We start from the raw sequence: 15,680 nt of genomic DNA, 5'->3' as shown, positions 1-15,680 counted from the left end.
TGATTTTCAATACTATTTTTCAAGAAATACAACCGACAGTAAATTCTACTCGATTAACAGTAAAAATAGTAAGACTCTTTCATGTTCGGGAGACTTCCAGAAAATCGTGAAAAGTTTACGGCGATCTTTCCGCTGGCCCATGATTCCGACACGTTCGACGAGAAGATAAAGTGCCGATCGATGTGTTCTGTTCGCCGAAGGATTTATATCCGCGTAGAAGTTCTTTTTTTTTTTCCTCCCTTGATTCTGGCGGCTGATGCGAGCGTTTGTCCGAGATTGCTGCAAACCGATTTGTCCGAGATCGATCGGTCGTCTGACGTTCTTGTTAAGTCGCGCCATCGACCGTGCAATATTTTGTTCGCTAACGTTCCTCGTCCCGTGCAATTCGATCTAACATCGACGGCCATTCGAAAATTTTACGATACGGAAGAGCAATAACGAGGTCAAATTCAACATCCTACCTCGGGTTTACTTCCACTCCTTACCTTCTCATTTTCTGCAGATCATAAATTCCAAATATTCTTCGTTTCTTCATTTTTCAATTTCCCGACTAAATCTAGCCCGTAATACTGGTCATCGTTCTTGACAATCATCGCGTTAAAGAACGAAGTGACTGAAGAGAAAATTGGAGAGAACTTCTTCATTGTCCCTTTCCAATTTAAACAGACCATTTCCACTTTAGCCAAAAGGAATAACGCGAAAACTTCTCGTACCCAGATGTACTTGACACAGAAGCAAAAAGGGAATTCAGATCCTCGATCAAGTTACAGTTTCTTTTTCTCCCCCCCCAAAAAAATAGAAAAGAAAATGAATGCTTTCGTTTCGTACTGGAGTCAAAATTAACCGCAAGTTTCCTCTGGGAAAAGAATTCAAAACATGCATGAGAAGCAGAGAAACGAGTGACTCCCTTTTCTTCTGGCGTGCTCATTTTTCGTTTGTTCGTTCGAGTGGCGGGGATTTTAATGGGAAAAGTTTCTGCGCGTCGGACGAAAGGAATCAAGCGACGTTTGACTTTTTCAGAATTTAAACAAGTACAAGCAACGTAATCCACTTTCGACCCTGAAGGACGGAATAACAGGCACGTTTCGGTTCTCGACATCGACGTATAATATAAAACAGGTACGTGCCTGTGCTTGTCGGTACCCTACACGTTTTGCAAGATCCCAAAGGATATCATCGTTCGTTGCTTTTTTGAAACCTTGATAAATATGTTTAATTTCAAACATACACTCCAATAAGACTTGACTTCCGAGATGGAGCCGCGTTGGTTCACGGTTGGTTGCCGACGTTTCGTAAACATTGCAGTTTACTTCTGCAGCGCGAGGGACAACCTGATACTGACTCCGTTCAGTAGTTTACGAAACGTCAACAACAAACCATCAACCAACGCGGCTCCATCCCAGAAGCCAAGTCTTGTTCAGAATCTAAGCCTGGAAAACCTTATACACTCCAAGGTAAAATAGAAGCTAATATGATCTAGCAATTTTGTTAAATTTTTTCCATCAACCGTGGCGTAAGATAAGCACTCAAAAAATTTCCCTTGGGACGGGGATAAAAAACACGACGTCGGTTAACGATTATCAAAGCCGCGGAAAAGCGCTCGAGTTCCGGACAGATTGAAGTGGGAAATTTGAGTTGATGGGGATGGACGGTAGGTAGAGGTATGGTTTCAGCGCAAAAAGCATCAAGCAGGCTCGAAACTTCCGACTCCTGCGGTGAACTTATAGGCGTACGAACAGTATCGAAATTTATTCACCGCACCACCGGTGGTCCTCTGTTCCGCGAAAATTAATATATTCCGGTTAAATAAGTAACGTGCCTGCTGCCTCTTTCGATTCGTTCTACATTTCAAATCACCGGAAGTCGACTCTTCGTTAATGATATGTTTAACGATCCGAAAATGAACGTATCACTTTGAGTTCCCGTTAAATCGATATAGATACCTTTTTCTTCGTTTCTAATTGCGTTTTTATTCTAACATAACATTCTCATTTTTCAGTCGTTAAAGAATTTTCTTTTGACTCCTCCACGCTTTTGTTCTTTGTACCTCTTTTTTCAGTAGTACGAATAAAGGTAACAATTAATTCCTTTCTCCGTTGTAAGTTGAAATAACTGTGATATTCGTCCGTATCCTTTTTAAACGCAGAATTATTCCCAGTGAATTAACACGCTTAAAAACCTTCCGCGTATCTCTTTCGTCGCTGTGCATATATTTCTTAATCCTCTTTATATACGCTTATGACTATATTAGCCCGTTGATCTTCATTTTATGAATGAACAAAAATCCTGTATTCGTCGCGGAATAATCCAGCGGTGCAAATTATTGTTTGCAAAATTGCTGCACGATAAAGCAACGATTTTGCAATTCGAAATTGGAGAGGAGGGAGATAATATATTATAGGGATTATTTTTGAATAAATTGCATATGCGGGAGTTAAACTAATACGATGTCTCGCGTAAATCATTTATGTGCTCTACTTAAATTTCATATACGCGTTCTGTCATTCTCGTCACTTTTCATTTACAACCTGAATCCCTTGAATTCGTTTAAAAATGCTCACTCATATTTTTCATTCGTTAAATTATCTCTTTGACTGAGCTGTGTGGTCATTTGAGTGTATGTCTGACCAATGCTTGGGTTATACTACTGCCGAGCAGTATACTACTGGTTGAAATGATTCTCTGTGCCTGTGCCTGTGCCTCAAGTTTTTATTTATTAAAATATACTAAATTTACAATAAAATTTTAGCACAAATACTCCCTTTGCAAGAAAAACTAGTTTCATATATTGTTCGTCGTTGCTTAATCAAAGGACGATTTTCTATTCAACCCAGTTCCGATAGATTTCACTTATTGAAACAGCTCGGATCACAGTTCGAATTTTAATGAACAAAATAAAGCAAAAAAGCAGAGGTAAAGTGGCACGGATCAAGCGAAATATCGAAACGTTCGAGCGGAACATGGCCGTTCGTGTTCAATTGCGAATTTTAAACGATGAAATTCAGCCTCGCGAGGTGGCTTTTACAGAGTGTAGCACGATTTTCCAGCTATGTATGTCGCGTGATTGGCCGTGAGGCGTTAATTCGCAATCGTTGACGAAGACAGGGAAGTAGTGCTTTGAAAAAATCACGCGATTTCAATTCGAGTTTCCAGCAAACATAAAAAATCCATCGTTGCCTCGGTATCTCACTTGTTCGGCAAATGAACTTTTGCGATTTCAATTAAAAAGAAGAGAAAATAAGAGAGAAAAATGTATATAAACACTTTTCATGCATCAAAGTTTGCTCGGTAAGATGGATTCTGTTCTTTTATCAGCTGAAACTGCGAACGATAGTTTAATATTCATGCAGCCGGATAAACGATACCTATGCATCTTCTTAATATTCATGCCGAACGATGGATTCACCATTATCATTTGTCAGTGCATTCTTTTTGCGAAGAACAGGTGTCGCATGACTGCTCGAACAAGAAGCTGAGTGCACTCGGCTCATATAGGTCGGGTTCTTATCATATCGATCATCCAATGTGAAGCACGATCCTCACCTTGTTCCACTGCATTATTGCACATTTAGCGAACTTTCGAGAACCACGATTATCCGTGTAGCTGGAAAATTGGTGTCAATATCGCTCTATAACCGACGATAGGTGAAAAGTATTGAAATTATTTGGTGCATAAAAGTGGAGCGTCAAGTTGAAAGACACTTTCCAGTTCTAAAGAATAGAACAATGTTTCCCTAGTATTAGAGATCTAAATGTAGCTAGGATTTTTGTCCACCGTCCAAGTCGTCGATGTTACAAAAATTAAACCAGCTCCATGGTCTTGTTCTTCGAACCCTCGAGGTTCGATGAAATTCGAAGGTTGTTGTGGTCGATCCAGAGACATTTCCATTGGACGGAAACACCTGCGGCGTATACGAGAGACCGTCGCATCGAACAGAACTAATGTTGCAAGGCAATTTGTAACGAGGATACCGTGGCCAGGCCAATTTAGAACGTGAGATCTGCCGTCAGAAGCCAGATAAATTACTTTGTTTTGCCGTCGAAGAACCCACAGCCCGGGGCTTTGGTGGACATCAATATTGACGACGACTGATGAGTTATCCCTGCTAGTTCTCTCTATCGACACTGAATTCTGCGTGCTTTAGGCTGTGAACTAGCCAGATACCGGATCCGACATTAACGAGATCCATCGTTGTAAAATTAATCTAGAACCGCTAGAAGAAAATTTATCATCCGATAGTGGTCACCCATGGTAAATTGGGTCTCTGTTAAATCAGCTGAGCAATTAATCTGATTGGTAACCACTGATCCGGAACACGAGCAGGGCTATGTTTGAATAGCTGAACGTTTTGAGACACACTTCAGTATCGACGTGTCTGCAAATTCTCGATGAAGATGACCGAAATGCTAACAAAATTATCGGACGACCGATTTCCGATCGATCTACATCAAAGTAGGTACTATGAAAAGTGAATCATTTTTTTTTTTTATTGATAACAGGAAAATCGGAAATATTTTCCAGCTTACTGAATTGTCAACGTTGAAATATCGTATTCTATGAAATCCCATATAGCCTCGATTATTTCTTTTCGTTAATAAATTTCCTTACAAACGACGCGATACTTCTGGACGCAGGAAATGAGTTCGGTCGTTCGATATCCTGCAATTTTGTGACCGAGGATTATTGCCGTGGCGGGTTCTTGATGGCCATATATTTCTTCGTACGACCGAAGGCTCTCTTGTTCCAACGTTGCTAGCACAAACCGTTTACCACGTGTCTCGTTAATAACACCCTCAACCACTCGAAGCCGTCTCGATCTTTCTGGATATCGAAACGTTACATTCTTCTTTACGAGTAGGAGAATTACTGAAACCCTTTTGGCGGTACATTTCTCTTACCGTTCGAACCTATTTGTCTTCCCTTTCGAATACTTCAACCCCGAGGAAAGTAAAATTTTTCAAACGTTCAATTTCCCTTCGAACTTTGCAACGTTTTGGGTTTGATAAAAATAAATTTGATATCAGAGTGTTGCTTCAGTGATCTTTATTCATTATTTTCTACAATTACAAGGTGCTAATAATTCAAAAACACAAAGACTAAGAAACTTTAAAATCTATCGTTATTTCCCTTATACTTTGTCACGTCAATTCTTGGACGTGGAAAGTACTCGTTGAAATAGGTTGGTTGTACCATGATCTTCTTATTGGGATTCTCCTTTTTCGTAGTTACATGATAAATGCCGCAAACTTCGAGTAAAAATAGTGCGAAGAAATAGAAAAGTTCCACGATGCTGATGATACTAAAACCGATGAAGAAACTGCATATACCTCCGGCATCACCTGTAAAATATTTCTGACGATACAACGTAAGTCTGTAAATTTTCATTAATCTTAAAAAGATGTACACTCACTCAAGTGTTCATACCAACGGTAATTTTCATCTTGTTTTAAAAGCGCATCTCCTATTTCTGTGAAATACACGTGAATAACGCTCTGATTCGTCGCGTTCATATCGGAGCTACGAATTATTGAAAACAATTAAATACACTGCTTTTCTTAATTACCAAATTTCATCGAATGTTCTCTTACAATAATTGTCTATCGTATTCGTCAAATTCTAAAGAAGCCCTCAAGCTGTTCGCGAAGTAGGTTGTATCGTCGCATTCAGGATAACAATTATTGCACACCAAGGCTTTCTCCTTATCGGGAATCATATTCATCAGAGTTTCGTCGTGATGCGGTATAATGTCCACCTTCCTTGCTGCAATCGGCAGTAATTTCAATCGAGAAACCGGTGAATTCTTTGAAAAATTTGCAATTTAACTCACCGTAGTATTGTTGCAAACATATGATATCTCGGACACCGCAAGTTCTCCTAGAATCTATGAAAGGAAAAAGGTTGAAATTCGTTTTAGAACGTTTAAATGGCAAAAGTGGCAGAGCTTTAACTGAACGGTGCGATCCTCTTTAACGCTTTAAAGCAATTCGCAGTGGAAGCTCGTTAGGAAGCTCGCGAATAGGAGGTAAGAGTTGCAAAGTTTTCTCGTGGAAGATTGTTTTCTTCTAAAAACTCGCCGTTTCGATCAAAAATAACGAACAACAGAGTTGAAATTAGAAAATTCACGCTAACGTTTCGTGTGACCATAGCGTCGATAGAAGAACGGTCTGCATTTACAGTTTTTCCATATATCCTCAACCCTGCAGGATACTATACACTGGTTGAAAGTGTACAATCCGTGGTACAATTGGTCTTCGTCAACAAAGATGCATCCACGCTTCTCTACCGGATATGATCGGATAACTTTATTGCTTAGCAAGCCAACCGACATTAATTGTATGTATTCCCGCATAAATGGGGCGACAAGCAGCTCGAAAACGCTGCCGCTGCTCGGGTCGGGATAATCGAGAGGGTTGAATACCATCACCTGAAAAATAGTAATAATAAAAATTGAATAAATCTTTGAATCCGTCTGTTAAACAAGCACGAGTTAACAGGAGAATTTTATAACGAACGTAATATCTTGTATGCACATATAATTGTTAAAGTCTTTCCCGTCGCGTTTTGTGCTTGTGAAACGAGGTCATCGTTCTTTGTTACGCGTTATAATTGTATTATTATACAATTTCTCTCTTAATGCATGCTACAAGAACAATACAATTTTAAATGACATCGTACTTGTTAAACAGCGGGTTGCACTTTTACGAGTTCGCACGATGTTCAATGTGTAACGAAACACGGTTGAAATGTTTCGTAATGCAGGAAAGGAAGCTTATTCTTTCGTGCACGTTCTACTTACAGGGATATATATGTGTACAACTGAAATTAGATGGAAGGAACTCGTGTTTGCTATTCGTAATCGCGTTTTTGATCAAAGGAAACATTGCTCTTCTTCTAGAAATAAAATCAACCACATTTCAGACACGTGTATGCTCAGTGAAAAAATGTGTTTTTAAATGAATTTTGAAATTTAAGCGTAATAATTTTAATTCTACTATGATGTCTCGAAACGTAGAACAATCTACAACAGAAGAGACTTGTAATTAACGCTGTGAGAGATCACTGCATTGGTTTTTACCAGGGAAAAAGACGCGTTGCTAATGACTTTCGCCAGCTTTTTGTTGCCGGACATCTGCGCTAAAAATAGGGTAATCGTTGATGACCGAGTGGAAAGAAAGGAAAGTGATTAGTGACGGATAATCGCACTTTGAAGCGTTATTAACAATCTCTTATAATCATCGATTAAAATATCATCTAATTAACTTAAATACATTTCAATCGGTAAATTACCTTCCAGCCGGAAGTGGGAAGGGTAGGGTAACCGTAATCATCCAGAAGGGGGTGGATCGAAACCGTTAAACCATTGACTAAGCCTGGGGTTCCAGTTAAAAATATTTCAGGTGGATCCGTTGCATTGTCAGCCCTGTTAGGATAATTATTTTTGTCATTTTAAAATCGACAATTCGTATAACCACGTATGAGGCTCACTTAGCTCGGTCTTCCTCTGGGACAATGTAATTGAAGGTACAACAAAATCCATTGCTCGTCTTGCTTAATCTAAATGTGTCCAAACAATTCCGTTTCTTGCCACCAAAGTAACATTCCACGAGCATGTCCGAGCACTGCGGTGTCAGCTGAAATTTTCCGCTTAATTTAACCTTTCGATACTCAGATTTTGCCAAATTTAAATAATAGATATCGGAATTTTAATATAATTCCTAAGTGTCAATGGTGGGTGTACTTCCGAAACGGACATACCTTCGATTTTTTTAATACTCAGGATTCATACGTATTTTGACTTGCTGATTACAAATATGATAGTGAGAATGGGCGCAAATTTTATTTTCACGGCGGAAACCATGAAAAACCCATAAAAATCATAGTTTTTTCCATTTATTTCCATTTAAAGGACATTGAAATCGAGGATGGCTCCGTATAAGTGAATAATTACCTATCAGTTTTCTCAGAAACTATTATCTTTATGACAAAAATCAATAAAACATAAAATGTGTATTTCGATGAGATCTACAACTTTTATTTATAGTATTTTTCAAAATTACCATTATTCACGAAAATAAATGGAGAAAACTATGATTCTTATGGTTTTTTCATGGTTTCTCAGAAACTATGGTCTTTAGAAGAAAAATGATATTACACAAAATGTGTGTTTCGATGAGATCTACAACTTTTATTTATAGTATTTTTCAAAATTACCATTATTCACAGAAATAAATGGAAAAAACTATGATTCTTATGGTTTATTCATGGTTTCTCAGAAGCTATGGTCTTCAGGAGAAAAATAATAATACACAAAATGTGTGTTTCGATGAGATCTACAACTTTTATTTATAGTATTTTTCAAAATTACCATTATTCACGGAAATAAATGGAAAAAACTATGATTCTTATGGTTTTTTCATGGTTTCTCAGAAACTATGGTCTTTAGGAGACAAATGATAATACACAAAATGTGTGTTTCGATGAGATCTACAACTTTTATTTATAGTATTTTTCAAAATTACCATTATTCACGGAAATAAATGGAAAAAACTTTGATTCTTATGGTTTTTTCATGGTTTCTCAGAAACTATGGTCTTTAGGAGACAAATGATAATACACAAAATGTGTGTTTCGATGAGATCTACAACTTTTATTTATAGTATTTTTCAAAATTACCATTATTCACGGAAATAAATGGAGAAAACTATGATTCTTATGGTTTTTTCATGGTTTCTCAGAAACTATGGTCTTTAGGAGACAAATGATAATACACAAAATGTGTGTTTCGATGAGATCTACAACTTTTATTTATAGTATTTTTCAAAATTACCATTATTCACGGACATAAATGGAAATAACTTTGATTCTTATGGTTTTTTCATGGTTTCTCAGAAACTATGGTCTTTAGGAGACAAATGATAATACACAAAATGTGTGTTTCGATGAGATCTACAACTTTTATTTATAGTATTTTTCAAAATTACCATTATTCACGGAAATAAATGGAAAAAACTATGATTTTTATGGTTTTTTCATGGTGTCCGGCATGAAAATAAAATTTGCGCCAATTCCTACTATCATATTCGTAATCAGCACGTCAAAATACCTAAGAATCCATTTAAAAAATCGGAGGTATGTCCTTTTCGGAAGTTTATCCTCAATTGTTAGATTTTACTTCATTTACCATTTCCAGTATATCGGTGATTTCGTAGTCATCGTTGTAAAACTTGGACAGTAATTCGTCGATCGGAGAGTAGTCTGTTTCAGGAATGAATGCCGAATTGTACAAATCGCCCATGTTCAAAATTTCGTCGTATATTTCATCCATCGTCATATCGGTGATGTTTGCCTCGAACCTGCGCTCAAAGTAAAACGTATAATGAATTTTCACCTTGCTATTCTATCAGTTAGGTCAGATCTCATCGCGTTAAAGCTTCTCGCAGAAATTGCTCGATGTTAATCGCGCGGGTTAGTCGTCGTTAAATCGACACGCTGGAATTAATAACAATGTTCCAGTCGGTTTCTCTAGCACGTGAAACGATAATGAACACATTCACGGTGATCGTCAAAGCGATTAGGTGGCGACACGTGTGACAACAGCATATGCATGCTTCTTGAACGAGATCACGCTTTTCAAGTGCAATTATTGAAATTATCCGGTGCCGTGTAATTGTCTGCAGTGGAATTATCTATTTCGCTTTTAATCCTCCTGCCAAATTCTACGTAATTTACCTTTCCATCTTCGTGCTATAATAATATTTCAATCGTTGAAATAAAAGTACTTTATTTAACACTCACATTTTCCTCGTTAACTCCATGCCGGCTCGTTTACTTATCCTGTTGATGGTGCAAATTGCGACACCTGCGAACGTAGGAATTTAGAGCTCGTAAAATGGTTAGGTTCGATCCTCGCCCCGCGGTTTAGCTCGTAAAATTTATCTAACCAAAGCCGACTGGTGGCTTAATTAAAATTAACCAACCGCGCCGCGGTTTAATTGAAACCGACCGGTTGAAACGAAGAGAATTCTTTGCCAGTGTATTGCGGCTTTGATTAAATGGTAATTCTATACTCATGTCGTAGAACAAACGTATTTAAGTTCGAAGGTACTTCTACGGCTATATAATTACCAGGAAATTGTATTTCCGTATTCATTGATTCGTCTGTTAGGGTGGTTGATATAGACGCGTTGATGTATTGCGTATAGATCTCGTAGACGAAGAAGGCCGTAAGATATAAAATGAATATGTATCCGCAGAACCACATCAGTCTGTAAACGAGAAAAGAAAGTCGATCAATGATACCCTACGACGCCGGTTTTATCAAACTTTTTAATCGCATTTCCGATACGCCACAAAACCTATACAACTGGTGAATAAAAAAGATACTCGAATTCTCTTTTTAATGAACGCGCGACGCGTACTGGCGTCGTTAAGCACATCCAATCGTAACGCAAACTCTCATAAAAGAAAAAATGATCCTTGAAATGGCCGTAAAAACGAGTCGGCCAGTTCTTTCTCGAGCAAATGAGAAAGCCGTTTAATACCGACTTGGCGTTGTAAAAGTGACACAACAGGACGTTTTATATTTAATCATGCCACGTCCTGACGCATCGTCCCCGCGACTCAAACGTTTCGCTAAAGTTTATTGAACATTTTCCTCCTTTCTTTCCGCGTTTTTGAATTTTCTTAAGTTTCTTAAATTTTCTCAAATAAATAATTAGTCGCTAAAGCGAGTCGATTCGCTATAACCGCTAAGATGAACAATGAGCTTGATTCGAAAGTTGGTTGTTAAAATAATGAATTATGCTTTTAGTTGCTTTCGATATCGAAAGCCAATGGCATCAGGAGTGGGGGCTCCAGATATCATTGCACGCGGTTCGAGCAGAGCCGACATTGGGTGCGACCCCCGGAGTCGGCCACATACTAGGCACCCAAGGTGAGCACTTGTGTTCCAGGTGTAGGCGGCTTCGGAGTAACACAAATAAGGTTTCGAAGCCCCCCTTTTGCACCAGTGCCGGTCGCCGTGGGGTTTTAGTCAGTAGGAATCTGACACTCCCACGCCGCCCTCCCCCGCAGGACGGTGTGGGGTCTTATGTAAGATTTCCCCATGTTAAAAAAAAAAAAAAAAATTTACAGCCACTAATTCCAGTAAAGGTAAATAAATCCAGATTTCTCACTTTGGAACATTACTGCACAGCAGGCTGGCTGCGACACCCTGTCAACCGTTCTATCTAGAGTAAATTGAAATCCCTTCAGTCTCTTAGCGACCGCCGAGGAGTGTGGACGAGTGTTCCTGCATTCATCAGATCCCGACATCCCTTATATTTTTGTGTCTTTTACGTACCTGCATTAAATATATCGCCGCATCCCTCACATCCATGCAGCCCTTACATCCCTGCATTCCTTACACCCATGTATCCGTTAGATCCTTGCTTCTTTATATGTCTGCACCGCTTACATTTTTGAACCCTTACATCCCCGCATGCCATACATCACTGCATCCTTTACATCTATGGTTTCCTTACAACTCTTGCTTTCATTACATCCCTTTCATCCGTTGCTTTTTTTTTTTTTTTTTTTTTTTTTTTTTTTTTTACGTGGTGGAAATCTTCAGAAAGACACCTCCAGCCCCCCTGGGGAGGGGCCGAAGGTAGTGTGGGATTTTTACCCACTAAAACCACCACGGTGGCCTACACTAGGGGGTCTAACATTGACCTTTAACCCTCCCCCATGTGCTAAGCTCCGCCGACATCGGCGGCCACATCCGATGCCGACACCTCTCGGACCGCGTGCAGTGGAGACCGGGGCCCCAGCCCCGACCCCCTGCGACCCCCCAACAGCGCTTTAGACTTATTTCTTTTCATCCCTACATTCCTTACATCTCTGCACCCCTTACATCACTGCATGCCTAACATCCCTGCATTCTTTTCATCCCTACATTCTTTTCATCCCCATATTCCTTGCAACCCTACATTCTTTTCATCCCTCCACTCTTTTCATCCCTACATTCTTTTCATCCCAACATTACTTTCATCCCTACATTCTTTTCATCCCTACATTCTTTTCATCCCTACATTCTTTTCATCCCTACATTCTTTTCATCCCAACATTATTTTCATCCCTACATTCTTTCCATCCCTACACTCCCTTCATCCCTACACTCCTTTCATCCCTCCACTCTTTTCATCCCTACACTCCTTTCATCCCTCCACTCTTTTCATCCCTACATTCCTTTCATCCCAACATTACTTTCATCCCTACATTCCCTACATCCCTACATCCCTTATATTTCGGTATCCCTTACATGTTTGCATTATTCACACATTCCCAACATTTTTATGTATAATCGTGCAAAACTTAGTCCCTTTTTTCGCCGCCAGAGGGCGCTGATCGGACATCGAAATTTTAGTTCGAATTTTTGCCACTAGGGGGCGCTACTTTTTCGATGTTTTCTCGAAAATCTCGAAAAAACAGCGCCCCCTAGCGGCCAAATTTGGAACTAAAATTTTCGAAATTTTTTTAGTTCGAATTTTTGCCGCTAGGGGGCGCTGTTTTTTCGAGATTTTTGCGGAAAGCTCGGAAAAATTAGCGCCCCCTAGCGGCCAAATTCGGAACTAAAATTTTCGCAAAAATGCAGCGCCCCCTAGCGGCCAAGTTTGGAACTAAAATTTTCGAAATTTTTTTAGTTCGAATTTTTGCCGCTAGGGGGCGCTATTTTTTCGAGATTTTCGCGAAAATCTCGAAAAAATAGCGCCCCCTAGCGGCAAAATTCGAACTAAAATTTCGATGTCCGATCAGCGCCCTCTGGCGGCGAAAAAAGGAACTAAATTTTGCAAAATTTCGGGCGAAAAACTAACTTACCTTTACTTACCTTTACTCGAAGCAGTCTTTGTAATATATTTATTATAATGTGTGCATGGATATAAGGGATGCAGGGATGAAAGGAATGTATGGATGAAAAGAATGTAGGGATGAAAAGAATGTTGGGATGAAAAGAATGGAGGGATGAAAAGAATGTAGGGATGGAATGAATGTAGGGATGAAAAGAATGTAGGAATGAAAAGAATGTAGGGATGGAAAGAATGTAGGGATGAAAAGAAAGTAGGGATGAAAAGAATGTAGGGATGAAAAGAATGTAGGGATGAAAAGAATGTAGTGATGAAGAGAATGTAGGGATGTAATGGATGAAGAGATAAAAAGAATGTAGGGATGAAGGGATTGTAGGGATGAAGTGATTGGAGGGATGAAAAGAATGTAGTGATACAAGAGGTGTAGAGATCTAACTAAACGAGGCATGTTTAAGGAAGCCGCAGGGGTCCGGGGCTGGGGCCCCGGTCTCCACTGCACGCGGCCCGAGGATTGCCGGCATCGGGTGTGGCCCCCGATGTCGGCGGAGCTTGGAACATAGGAGAGGGTCAAAGGTCAGACCCTGCAGGCCACCGTGGTGGTTTTAGTGGGTAAAAATCCCACACTACCTACGGCCCCTCCCCAGAGGGGCTGTAGGTGTCTTTCTGAAGATTTCCACCACGTAAAAATAAAAAAAAAAAAAAAAAAACCGGAAGTAATGGATGCAGGAATATAACGGTTGGAGTGATGTAAGGAATGTAAGGATGTGAGGAGTGCAAAGATGTAAGGAATGCAGGGATATGAAGAATGCAGCAATCTAAGGGATGCAGGGATATGAAGAATGCAGCGATGTAAGGGATGCGGGAATATGAAGAACGTAGCGATGTAATGGTTGCAGAGATGTAAAGGAATCAGGTATGTAAAATATTCACAAAGAAGTAATGAAATCAACTAATTCTCCTCCTAATGAGTTTTTTTAATAAACTCAGAAAATAAATACAGCAAGTTAAATGAACGCAGAAAATAAAATAAGAATTTATATGTTTGACAAGCAGATCCGCGCCCCTTGGCTGTCGCTAGAAGACTAAAAGGATTTCAATTTGCTCTAGGTCGAACGGTTGATAACGATGGCACAGCCAGCTACTATAGAAAACTAATTATTTATTTGAGAAAATTTTGTTTTTTCTCCAATACAGAGGTGTCTTCTATAAATTAAGCACGTCTGCTGGCTCGTGGTTTCATACTCACAAGGGGAACTACCCAAGTGTTACACTCACTTATTAATGAAACTTTGCCAGCTTGTAGAGCTCGTCGAGCTGAACATGCCTATATCCCCTTTTGGAGGCAGACGGCTAATTGTTTAAAAGATCTTAACAATTACAGTTAGTTACTCCATACATTCTGAAGTATGACAAACTCACACATACAACTCGCAATCTAGACATCCATGGTTCAAATCCTTGGTTCGCAAATTTTTTTTTTTTGTTAATGATAATTTGTCTCTTTTTGAATAACTAAAATTCTATATAATTCTAAACTAAAATTCTATATTCTATTTTGAATAACTTAAATTCTATAAAAATTGCAATGTATGTAATTAATTATTAATAAATGCAATGATTATAGCATAGCTGTAATAGTTATTTAAAAAGAGACAAATTATAATTAAAAAAAAAAAAATTTGCGAACCAAGGATTTGAACCGAGGACCTTCAGATTGTGAGTCATGTATCTGCTCCGTGGTTAAACATATGACTCGCAATCTAAACGTCGTCAGTTCAAATCCTTGGTTCCCATTTTTTTTTTTTTTTTTTTTTTTTTTTTTTTTTTTAATGATAATTTGTCTCTTTTTGAATAACTAAAATTCTATATAATTCTAAACTAAAATTCTGTATTCTATTTTGAATAACTTAAATTCTATAAAAATTGCAGTGTATGTAATTAATTATTAACAAATGCAATGATTATAGCACAGCTGTAATAGTTATTCAAAAAGAGACAAATTATAATTAAAAAAAAAAAACTTGGGAACCATGGATTTGAACCGCGGACCTATAGATTGCGATTCAAGCGCTTTACCACCGAGTTAACCATTTGTATATGTTAATCTGTCATACTTCTCAATATAAGTAGTAACTAACTTTAATTATTAATATCTTTTAAACAATTAGCCGTCTGCTCACAATACGGGGTATAGGTGTTTTCAGCTCGACAAGCTCTACAAGCTAGCAAAGTTTCATTAATAAGTGAGTGTAACACTTGGGTAGTTCTCCGTATCAGTGATGAGTATGTAATATAATATGTAATTTCACTTGTACTTTAATGAATACAATGGATCATGAATGAATTCGTTCATTAACTTTTATTACCTTCCAAATATGGTTGCTTTCTTGTATACGGCATACTTGACGCCCACTAAACAGGTGTTCTCGCAGTAGAGTTTCAAGTATTTCACTAATATTTCTCTGAAGCTTGATTTCACAGAGGACTTGTTTGTAACCGGCGGGATCCATTTATACGATGCGTCGGGTTCTTCTCGATGTAGCGCGTTTCTATCACACATTTCATCGTTCCCTGAACCGATTAAAATACCTGTCATCGTTTGTATAACGAGTACTCGGAAACGAATGCACTACTTGCTGCTGCGTGAATGTTTGAAAATCCTACAAAAAGCATTCTGCATTAATTGCCTGCTAATTATTTAAAGAACGTTCTAGATAAATCTGAAGCCATTGTGGCAATGTAACCACATGTGGTTATGCGACAAGAGCAAAAAAGAAGACAATCTAAATTTAATAAAATACAATCACAAATGAAATTAATACAGAATAGCTTGA

General features: G+C 38.6%; 1 protein-coding gene across 2 annotated transcripts; it reads right to left on the bottom strand.

The window, feature by feature from the left end:
- Positions 1-5,075: 5,075 nt before the first annotated feature.
- Positions 5,076-15,579, bottom strand: LOC117600877 (sodium channel protein Nach-like). 2 transcript variants are annotated; one of them, XM_034316855.2, is made up of 11 exons: positions 15,213-15,579; positions 10,127-10,266; positions 9,797-9,860; positions 9,183-9,354; positions 7,487-7,632; positions 7,289-7,421; positions 6,131-6,425; positions 5,829-5,882; positions 5,590-5,761; positions 5,412-5,518; positions 5,076-5,340 (listed from the first exon to the last, which is right to left on the bottom strand). In XM_034316855.2, exons 1-11 carry the CDS (start codon positions 15,440-15,442, stop codon positions 5,108-5,110), a joined length of 1,746 nt encoding a protein of 581 aa, XP_034172746.2. In that variant the 5' UTR covers positions 15,443-15,579; the 3' UTR covers positions 5,076-5,107. The 2 variants fall into 2 exon arrangements, with proteins under 2 accessions (XP_034172746.2, XP_034172747.2); XM_034316856.2 differs by lacking the exon at positions 15,213-15,579 and adding an exon at positions 11,343-11,548.
- Positions 15,580-15,680: the final 101 nt, after the last annotated feature.

Source organism: Osmia lignaria, chromosome 16 (genome assembly GCF_051020975.1).
Source record: "Osmia lignaria lignaria isolate PbOS001 chromosome 16, iyOsmLign1, whole genome shotgun sequence".
NCBI classification, from domain to species: domain Eukaryota; kingdom Metazoa; phylum Arthropoda; class Insecta; order Hymenoptera; family Megachilidae; genus Osmia; species Osmia lignaria.
Note: the sequence above shows the minus strand (reverse complement) of the source record. Positions and strands in the feature narration are given on the sequence as shown.